Source organism: Panicum hallii, chromosome 4 (assembly GCF_002211085.1).
Source record: "Panicum hallii strain FIL2 chromosome 4, PHallii_v3.1, whole genome shotgun sequence".
NCBI classification, from domain to species: Eukaryota; Viridiplantae; Streptophyta; class Magnoliopsida; order Poales; family Poaceae; genus Panicum; species Panicum hallii.
Genome location: NC_038045.1, coordinates 46,970,920 through 46,981,792, shown reverse-complemented (window position 1 = coordinate 46,981,792; position 10,873 = coordinate 46,970,920). Strand labels below are relative to the sequence as shown.

General features: G+C 51.3%; 1 protein-coding gene and 1 long non-coding RNA gene across 2 annotated transcripts; one reads left to right on the top strand and one right to left on the bottom strand.

Annotated features, from left to right (window-relative positions):
* The first annotated feature begins 47 nt into the window (after positions 1-47).
* On the top strand, positions 48-1,862 carry LOC112891079. Its single transcript, XR_003228408.1, has 7 exons — positions 48-187; positions 279-348; positions 436-655; positions 730-927; positions 1,017-1,190; positions 1,265-1,654; positions 1,739-1,862. It is a non-coding gene; the product is annotated as an uncharacterized LOC112891079 (long non-coding RNA).
* A 4,074-nt stretch (positions 1,863-5,936) lies between these two features.
* On the bottom strand, positions 5,937-7,592 carry LOC112889553 (U-box domain-containing protein 21-like). The gene has a single exon (XM_025956259.1). It carries the CDS (start codon positions 7,482-7,484, stop codon positions 6,135-6,137), a length of 1,350 nt encoding a protein of 449 aa, XP_025812044.1. The 5' UTR covers positions 7,485-7,592; the 3' UTR covers positions 5,937-6,134.
* Between the last annotated feature and the right edge of the window lie 3,281 nt (positions 7,593-10,873).

The following is a 10,873-nucleotide window of genomic DNA, read 5'->3' as shown; positions in this document are numbered from 1 at the left end:
AGGAGGAGGGGGACGACGCAGGTGCCCCCCGCAGGAGGAGGAGGCGCAGGTGGGGCAGCCAGACGCTACGGAGGAGGAGGTGCATGTGGCGCAGGAGGGAGAGGAGGAGGAGGTGCAGGAGAGGACGAGGCGCAGCAGACCGCCTCTGGTTCTGGTGCCTCTGGTTCGTCGAGCGTCTACTTGCGAGGTAAGAACCTTTATATGTTTTCATTGCTTCTTTATGTTATACGTTCAAATTTAAAGTTGAAACTAATAATTTTTCTTAATCACATGTGCAGGTCCCGCCAGTCTCCCTAAGCGACCGATACCTCGTGAGAGGCGCCCGTTGATTCGACCCGAAGGGGAAAAGTAACTTTTCATATTTTCATTTCTTCTTCTTGTTATATGTTCAAATTCAAAGTTGAAACTATTAAGAGGTCTTAATCATTTGTGCAGGTCCTGGACGATTGTGGAGAGTGCAGGTGCTGCTCACAAATGCTCCGTCAATGGCATCCTGGGTCTTCTATGCAGGGAACACTTCCCTGGCCTGGTTGAGTACGGTGGAGTGACGGAGCCGGCCTATACGTTCGACCACTACGCCGCCGCCCCTGATGCCGAAGATCGGGATGGCAGGGTATTCAACAACAAGGCGGAGCGGGTGAAACAAGAGCTGTGGGTAAGTGCTAAATACATTGTATTCATTTCACATTCTTAAAAAAAATGAATGGTATACATCGTGTTTGCATGCAGGATTTCTTCAGATGTGAGGATGGATTTCAGGACAAAGCTGATGTGGTGGCTACCAAAGTCTGTAAGAAATGAGTCGTGGATATGCACTATGAGGCGCGTATCCAGGCCATTATTAGTTTTCACGGCTCCGTTCTTGGAGAGAAGGTCACCAAAACGGAAGCAAGAACCATGTCTTTGACTGAGGAGCAGTACTTGCAGGTAAATAAAGAAAATTAATATGCATTCTTCTTTTCATTAAGCAGGCTTAATTTCATCTTCTAATATATCAAATACTTGATGCCCTGTAGATGACTCCTTATTGGTGCCTCGGGCATCAAGAGTGCTAGCGACAGATGGTGCAGAAGTGGTGCTCCGACGAGTGGGAGGAGTCGCACAACGCTTGTCGGGAGCGGCGTTTGATGATGCCAGGTGTAACACACCATCAAGGCAGTCGCGGCCTCAGCGGATACGCAGAAGCATGGGTACGCAAATGAATTTATTTAATGTAACACTCAATTGTGCATGATTTCTAATCATCTTGCTTGTTTTCTTGCAGTCGTCGTCACATGGTGGCCAGCCTTGCTCCCTCTTGAAGGCATATGCTATGTCCCATAAGGGCAAGGCGACGTTTGACGTCAACTACAATCCGGAGGACGGGCCCGAGGCATACAGTAACCTGATGGTCCATACCCGCCTCAGTGCGTACACAACGATGGCAAGGGAGGTCCATGGTCCAGAGTTTGATTCGGCCATCGAGGACCTTGACGGAGAAGTCATCATGAGGGTTGGAGGAGGTAAGAATCATGGGCGGTATTGGATTGCCAACAGCGCAATCGACTCGTCCTCTACTCCTACTCTATCTCAGATTAGAGCAAGGAGAACGAGTGCGAGCCCAGGCATACGACCTCGGCAAGACACTTCACAGTACCGGATACAGGCACTCTAGGTCATTTCTTCTATATTCATCGTTCATTGATTATTGTATACCATTTCTTTGTATTATCATAACATTGGAGTGAAAATTTTGCAGGTCCAATTAGAAGAAGAGAGGAGGTTACGTGTGGAGAACCAGCACAGGATGAGGGATATGTTTGCCTACATGCAGACTCTTGGTGCCGCAGCGGGTGTAGCTCCACCACCTTCGTTGTTCGCTTCACCTCGACCTCATGCTGAGTTTTCTACTCCTGTGAGTATGGATAAGTTTTAGCCATGTCTGACCTTTACTTATCTTGTCTCACACATGCGATCGCTTCTCCTCTTTGCAGAATCAATCGGCGGCCTCAAATGACCCTCATGTTTCTCCAACTACGCCGGTATTGAGGTCGCCGGGTTGGAGGTCTTGATCATGATTCTTATCACTTATCCTGTTTATGTAGACTTCTCATATTTTTTAACATCTATAGACTATATTGTGAGACATGCATATTTGTGGTCTGTAATGATAATATGTTTGTGAACCGATTTGGGATATGTACGTGAATCGATTGTGTTTGTAATATAGATGTGATGTTTGTGATATAGATGTGATGTTGGTGGTCTTTGTGATCATATATGTGTTTTTGATATATATGTGTGGATGAAATAGAAAACCAGATTAAAATGGGTAATTCTGGGCACTTTGCCGAGTGTTTGCACTCGGCAAAATCTGAAGAATCTTTGCCGAGTGTCTGCACTCGGCAAAATCTAAGAATCTTTGCCGAGTGTTTACACTCGGCAAAGAAATTATCTTTACCGAGTGCCAGATCCTTGGCACTCGGCAAAGATGATTTCTTTGCCGAGTGCCAAGGACCCGGCACTCGGCAAAGCGTCCGTTATGTGCCTGCTCCGTCACGGCGCTTAAATTTTGCCGAGTGCGGGACTTTGCGCTCGGCAAAGGTTTTGCCGAGTGCCCGACGAAATGCACTCGGCAAAGTCTCCTTTGCCGATATTTTCTCTTCCGTGTGTCCTTTGCCGAGTGCAACACTCGGCAAAGGCTTTGCCGAGTATTTTTGATACTCGGCAAAGTAGCCGTTTCCCGTAGTGTGAGAAGTGTTTTGAATATATCGATAGAATAGTCAAAAAGTTCAACGGAGGAGGTAAATGGTTCATGACAGAGCATAGATGACTGTTCACAAGATTAGATAGTATTTTATGTCTCATCTCAAATTGTTTATCATCACCATTTCAGTCCCCAATGTTTATCCAGTCAATCTTTTTGAGCACATCTGGGTGGTTGATCGATTAGAGCGACTCGGGATCTCCCGTTACTTTCAACGTGAGATTAAACAATGCATGGACTATGTGAACAGATTTTGCTTCTGCGATCCTTTTTTCAGTACTATTTGTTTCCATTTGAGCATATATCATGGAAACACTGAGCTTTCTAGGCTTATCTCCTCATCCTTTTGTAGGCACTGGACCGAAGAAGGGATTTGCTGGGCTAGGAACTCTAATTTAAAAGATGTGGATGACACGGCTATAACTTTTCAACTACTACGGCTACATGGATACAATATCTCCCCAAGTACGAAAATCATTCCCTTAAATTAAAATATCTCAATGATCTATATATTTAGTTTAGTGCAAACCCAAATAGGCTAATCATCAAATAAATAACAAATTTCCTGTGCACCAACCAATGCTCAGCTACCTAGTGAAATAATGCACTATATATGTTGCAATATTTCACTCTATTCCCAACACTCTACAAACTTCATCAAATTGTTACGTCTCAGACATAAGTGTTAATTATGTGTTCTCCGTAGGTGTGTTTAAGAATTTTGAGAAGGATGGAGAGTTCTTTTGTTTCGTGGGGCAATCAACCCAAACTGTCACTAGGATGTATAACCTCAACAGAGCCTCTCAGATAGGGTTTCAAGGAGAGGGTATCCAGTATTTTCGTCGGCTCTAAAAGATGACGAAACTAACGTTTATTTTTGTCGGTGTCAAAGCCGACGAAACAAAGGCCAGCTCAACCGACGAAAATATGTGTTTATTTTCGTCGGTTTGCGTGGCCGATGAAAATAATCGTATTTTCGTTGGTTGCCAACGAAAATCCATTCATTTTCGGTGATTTTATTCTGTCGCCGACCGACAAATATATGTATTTTCGACGGCTTTTAGTCTATTTTCGTCGGTTTATGGCTGACGAAATTAAGCTGTTTTCTTGCAGTGATTGTAAGAGTTTAAAGATCTGGATAGCACCACGAGACAAGTTCGAGGATATATAAAAAATACATTTTGAGAGTTTGGAAACCTAGATGATATTTCGTGATAAGTTCAAGAACCTCTTACTCTTAGCTGACATGTGCATTCGACCAAGATAGCTAGAAGTACACGCTGGCTGCATGCCAGCGTACACCCAGCGTGTTTGTGTCCACAAAGAATGAAGTACAGAGGCATCTACTAATTAATGGAAAGCATGTTCCTGAGCTCCATGAAGCCTCAAGTGCCCTGAACTCGTAGCATATGATGTGTGCAGGACAGGTACACATATATTTCTGTGTATGGGACCGTACATGATGCCCATGTTTGTTGAGTGCGCGCCTCTCTCTCGCACATAAATGTTGAACATGGAACGAAGGGTATGCGCCTATGCGGTATGCCAAGCAACGGACAAGTGAATGGCGATGCGTACCAGTGATTCCGTTGAGACGTGAGATGGACGTGCACGAGTGTGATGTGCATGCCGTGTCTGCTACCGGCCGTGCTCCATCAGCCGGCGCAGATGGAGATGGCTGAAGTGCTGAACCAGTCAGCAGTCAGCACTAGCTACTACACTCGCAAAAGCTCCAAACAGATCTGGCTTGGCTCTTGCTTGCCGGTCTAGACGTCCAGATTAAAACCAACTATTACTAGTACGTAACCATATGAACCATCAACTAGCTTAGTCAAAGTCTTCAGCGCCAACCAATTATCTCCCACCGTTTTACACCGCCAACAAAATAAATCTTTCCACCGGAGTGAGAAAACGAGGACGTAGAGACCAACGGTTCGTCTCGAACCCATCAAGATTTTCACACGAAGCACGACGATTTCTCCTAAATTCTTCCTCCGTTGGGAACATGCCTGATCGATCTGTAAAAAATAAAAATGCCAGAGTTTCATGCGACGGCGACTCCAAAATCTCGTCCCATTCCAGATGAGAACCTTTTGCAACAGTCGGTGATGGAGCCACCCAGCAAGCGCACTACTGACGGCAACCGGTGGTAAAAGATAAGTGGCATCGCTCGTGGTCCGATGGCGAGAGGGTCAGCGTTGCCGGTCCATTGGGTTTGGTTGCGAGAAAGGTATGCGCTCTGCTAGCTACCGGTCTACCGATGGTATCATACTGTCGGTGTCGTGACGGACCGGGTCTCTGGCCTCACCTCCGCACCCATCCACCCAGCTAGTCTTCGGAGTTGAACGTCCTGGCGTCCAACAAAAATTTGGACGGAATTGAATTCGTTCGCCGATGGGTTAACTTCGGATGGGCAGAGGTTGCACGTTTCTTGCCGTCGACGACGGGCGGCGGCGACGGCGGCGGCTCGAGCGGCGGATCCGTCCCGTCCCATGCTGGTGTAAAAACGACGGCGACGACTCGTCGGCTACTACCTCCGTTTTCCTTACCTTTGCTTCTTCCTTCAACCTTTGCTGGTGTAAAAACAACTGAGGCGGCCTTCAGTCTCCTGCCAGCCACGGCTGCATGCGTGATCGATTCAGATTTGTCCATGATCCATGTGTTCCCTCCCCGTGCTTCTCAGCCGTCTGTTTTTCAAAACGTAGCAGCAATCGTTGAATGAATTCGCGACCAAAACCAAGCAAAAAAAGATTGCGCTAGCTTTACAGGTACAAAAGTTTGAAAGCCGGAAAGGAGGGTCGTTTTGTTCTGTGGGAGCGTGTGCTTGCCGGGCCAATGGAATAAGAGCACATGGATGGCATTCGCAGCCGGGGATCAAGAACGGGGTGATTGGGCCGTTTCTTTCATTTCTTTATGAAGCAAGCGAGCAGGTTTATCAAACCCAAGACGCGGAGACACAACTGTACTAGTAGTCCGTGTTTGGTGTGTTCCTGAAGCATGGTTCACGCCATCAGATGAGTTGAAGTATGAGCTGTCTGAACTTTCTTCTGCTGAATGGTGATTGCCTTTCAGTCAACTTCTTCTGCTCTCGCTTATCGCCTTATATTGCCAAACTTTCTTGAATTCAAATCAGACTAAAATGTTGGAGCACTGAAATAACATCGAAAGCAGCAAGAATTGCACAGAGATATGTCAAGAAAAAAATGTTCAGTTAAATTTTTCCTGAGTGTTCATCTCTTTGTATATGAATGTGCAATTACAGTGTCAAAAAAATTCCTAGAACTAGTCATCCTGTATGAGTATCTGTTATCCACACATCTGATCTAAGTGTCGAATCAATCTTCACAAAAATGAAAGGAAATGCTGGAATTTCCTCTCCCTAGGCTGATCAAAATGGCCTCTTGAGCCCCTTGAAGTCGACGGTCTCGATGCACTCGACGCTGCTCCTGGAGCCGTTGAGGAGCTTGAGCAGCTCGCTGGCGCGCTCCTTGGTGACGCCGACGCATCCGACCTGAAGCAGCAGCAGCAGCTTCTGGAACGCGCCGACGCGGAGCGCCTCGGAGCGGCACGCGGCGGCGCCGGTGTCGCCCGCGCGGCAGAGGCGCCAGAGCGCGGAGACGGCGAACTCCGTGGCCATGTCGGACACGCGGAACATCTTCTTGACGAGGACCGGCACGGCCAGCGCGTGCCCGCGCGCGGCCACGAGCCCCGCGTCGGCGCCCAGGACGCCGTCGAGCGCGGCCAGCGCCTTCTCGCTCGTGCCCTTGTCGGCGTCCACGAGGAGCTCCACGAGGGCCGGCACCGCGCCGAACTCCGCGAGGCGGGCCGCCGCGCGGTCCGAGGCGGAGGCGAGGTAGTAGGCCGTGACGAGCGCGGCCTTGGTGGCCGGCGCGGAGACGGGGCTCCGGACGAGGCGGACGACCGCGTCGCACATGCCCGGCGTCCGCGAGACGGCCTCGAGGGTGCGCTCGTCGGCCGACGACGCGAGCTCGCGGAGGACGACGGCGGCGCTGGCACGAGCGGCGAGCTCCCCGCCGTGGGCCATCACGGAGACGAGCGACTTGAGCGAGGCGGGCGAGGCAATGCAGCGGCGCGCCTCGTCGTCGAGCGGGAAGAACACGGTCGCCGCGGCGAGGATCTCGCCCAGCGCGCCCGAGGCCGCGCCGGCGCCCTCGACGCGCTCCCCCGCGAGCCGCCCGAACGCCGCCGCCAGCGCGCGCGCGGCGCCCGCCGCGGCCAGGCAGCGGCGGTTGCGGTCGCTCTCCTTCCCGAGCGCCCTCGCCCTGCTGGCTGCCGCCCCGCACCCGGCCACGTCCCCGCGCCCCGCGGCGCGCGACACGGCCGCCACTGCCTCGGCGGCGTCGGCGTCCCCGAGCGGTACCTTGGGGGTGGGCACCCGCTCGACCCCGCTGGCGCGGTTGGCGACGCACCAGTCCTGGATCATCCGGCGCGTGGCGTGGTTGGGGACCAGGTCGGCGAGCCGCAGGGGCCGGCCGGTGACGGGGCACCGCGCGTTCCCGCGCGCCAGCCAGCCCTCCACGCTCTCCCGGTCGTAGGTGATCCCCGTGGGCGCCGTGACGGGGTCCCGCATCAGGTCCAGCGAGATCGGGCACACGAAGTGCGCCGGCACCGCCACCTCCTCGGCTGCCCGGTGCTGCTTGCTGCCCCGCCTCAGCAGCGGGATCTCCGGCACCAGCCTAGACGCGGCCCTCGTGGCGCGAGACATCGGCAGAACCATTGATCGTCGAAGCTTTGCTAAAACGAATCCGAAAACGTTGAACCGGCTGAAGAGCGTCCTCTAGCTGACCGTTGAGAAAGAACGAGAGAGGGGAAGAGAGAGAGAGTGTGTGTGGGTGGGTGATGGCGAAAATGGCGAAGGGAGGTGCTATATAGGTTGCGGGGAGGGGGAACGACGGAGCAGGTTAACGTTACGTGGTCACGCGGCCGGAGACTTGCGTTGCGCGGCGTGTGGCGGATGCCCGACGAAGAACGGAATTGTTTTTTCGCAGCGGGGAGGCTGGGTCGCGAGGTTTGAACGTTGACCGTTGAACGTTCCGGGTTGAACGAGGTGGGGAGCGGCGTGGACGAGGACGGCGATGACGGCGACCCCGCGTTCGCTTTTGCTGGCGTCGCGTACGGGCCGCGCGGGTTTGGGGGAAACGCTGCGTGCTACGTGTTCCTCCTTTCTCACGTTTTGGCTTCCCGGCGCGGCGGTTTTTGGTGTTTCTTTCGGCAGCGCTACAGGGACTGCGTCGGAGGTGCCGGAAAGGGGTTGGATTTGCATGGATGGGCGTCGCATGCAGTGCTCGAATAGTTTAGTGACTTGCACCAATGGTTCAGCAACTTTTTGCTTAACTTCGCACGGGCAAGGGCTGCCGTGTGGAACTGCTGCAATAGTTGCTCCTTAGATTGGCAGTGGACATAGTTCACTGCTCAACGGCAGGTTTTAAGAAATCAGTCCAAGAGAACAGATGGGTCACGTGCAGATAATTGGCATACGTATGAATGTAAGTGGTTCTTTGATGCAAGCAAGGAGCAACTTAAGGGTTTGGTTATCCTCCTTTGTCGCTGTGCTGCTATGTATTATGTATTTACAATTGTACCTCTCTTTGGCCGTAAGTTTTAATTTGTCGTGCAGATATAAAAAAATGCGCAAGTTTCTTTTGCAATCAGACTTCTTCTAATCACGTCCACTTCACATATAAAGACCGGCGATATATAGAATTATCTTCATCTTCCTACGAAAGTTTAGTAGAACCATTTGTATTCTTGGCGTTGCAAAAATCGGAAGAGAACAGAATATCTTTTCCCCCTTTTCATTTTCTCATGTTTAACTTTTTTACAAAGCATTTCTATAGAAAAAAATTTTCATAGAAAATTTTTTGAAAACAGTTTCTTCAAAAACTTTATCAAAAAAATTCCTACATAACTTTTTGCAAAAAGTTTTTATGAACAACTTGTCCTGCGAATTTGTGAACAAATGTCCAGCTTTTAGCTAGCTTGTTTCTTTATGAAAATGTTTTCCTATGCAGGCTACTATGGTTAAATACATACTGTATCCCAGCCTCCCTTGGTTTGATCTAGTTACGTTGTACAAAAATTCCATAATCCGGTATCACTTCTAGATTTTTACAATATTTGCTTCAATACCATGCGTATACTAAAAAGTGACGCGTTCCCTCTATTTTTCTCTAGCTCCGCCTCTGCTTACCATGATCTGAATCTATAGCTCCAAACTTAGTATACTCAAATGGTGCTTTGCGACCACTTCAACAGACAGAACATTAGACAGCTACTTAGTAATTGCCTGAGTGTAAGACGACAGCAGCCGTTAAAGAAAATCGTAGCAAGCTAGGTGCCGACGTGTAATGTCTTCCAAGCCAACTAATTGGCCACTTTTGCCGTTCCTGTTCCTATGTCAAAAGGAGAAATGTCAGGTAAAAAAGAACAGAAAAGTTGTTGCAAGCTTAGGCGTAACAAAGATCCTACCGATTTGGCCAACTATTAGCATTGTGCGTGCCGACAAACGTCGACTTTGACTGCGGTGACGGGTCTGGTCGGTGCGACCGCATTGGCTCGACCGATCGGGCACGCAGGCCGGCCACGTTCCTTGGCCACAATCAATCCCAGAGCCAGCTGACACGAGCCGGAGTGCCGGACGAATATTCCTTGGTGAACAAGAGGTTGCTGGTCGACTACTACTCGACTCTTCGTCCGAGCTGGAGGCAAACCATGGACGGCTTTAGAAATTTGGAGCAGTGCTTACGTCTTGCTCCAGTTTTGTTCAGCTCTTCCTACTTTCTACCGTCCAAGAAAGAATTCGTTTCCTCTCTCTTCGACCCTTCAGGACCATCGCCTTGTGCGTATGGGCACGTGGCATGCTTTTAATTGGTTGGTTCGGGTGCAAAAAGGAAGGGGCATTTTGTTTTTAATGATGCGTGTGCATCTTCAGCCCTGAGCGGCGAGCTACAGTAGAAAGATCGCTACAGTTCCAGTTTGCTGTTGCGTCAGTGATCGACGCATTAGCATGTGCTTCTCGTCAACCAAGACAGAGGATCCGCGTCAGGCTTCACTATTGCACAAATGGATAGAAAGCCTCTTGTTCAGCTATGAGAGCGTTTCCAGTAGCAAAGGTGACCCCGAGATGCAGAGCCAATGCATCCACAAGTGCGACCGAGTAAACACATACACACGCTTCCTTTTAGAATCACCACGTCCATTCATCCGGTACGCCTCTCGGCCTCTGCGAGATCACAAAACACCCGGCCGCTACGCGACGACACGGCCAACAAAGCCGCCGCCGCCGGCCGGCCAGGCCACAGCCGGGCCACTCGACCGAATAATTGTAGGGCTTTTCCACGATACCCCTCCCTGCCCGACACCTAGGGATGGCAATTTAACCCGTAGGTTCGGGTTACCCGCGGGTTCGGGTTATCCGTGGGTACCCGACACGACGGGCACGGGTCTGGGTACGTATTTTGACCCGTGGGTCTTACCCGAACCCGACCCGTGAAAAAATCGGATCGGACGCGGGTCTTAATTCCCGCCCGCGGGTACCCGACGGGTTACCGAATTCAGCCCATATTTAGATTTGGTCCAGCCCAGTAAAAACCCTAACTCTCAAATCTCAACCCTATCCACCAGACCACCACAGCACCACTCCACCTCCACCACCCACCCCACTACCAGACCAGCCGCCACCCTCCCCGTGACCCCGTCCCAGGGCCCAGGCCGCCGCCCGCCGCGCTCGCCGCCGGGCGCAGGCGCCGCCCAGTCCGCCGCCCCGGCCGCCGCCCCAGCCGCCCGGCGCTTAGGCCGCCGCCCGCCGCTCCGGCCGCCGGGCGTAGGCGCCGCCCAGTTAATATTGCTGTTGGAATGCGGTTCTACTTAATATTGCTGTTGGAATGCCCTTGCATTAGAGTTTTGTTAGCTGGTCAGTGGTTATGCTGTTGTATTTAACTGTATATCGCTGTTTTTGAAAACCCGACGGGTACCCGAAACCCGCCCGAAACCCGACGGGTTCGGGCATGGGTATGAGCTGTGGCCGCGGGTACGCTCGCGGGCGGGGTATTTGCTCTACCCGACCCGTTGCCATCCCTACCGACACCCCCCGACGCTGACAAGGCT

Excerpts from the sequence above, each read along its gene's own strand:
- LOC112889553 (XM_025956259.1), bottom strand. The coding sequence starts at position 7,484 with ATGGTTCTGCCGATGTCTCGCGCCACGAGGGCCGCGTCTAGGCTGGTG.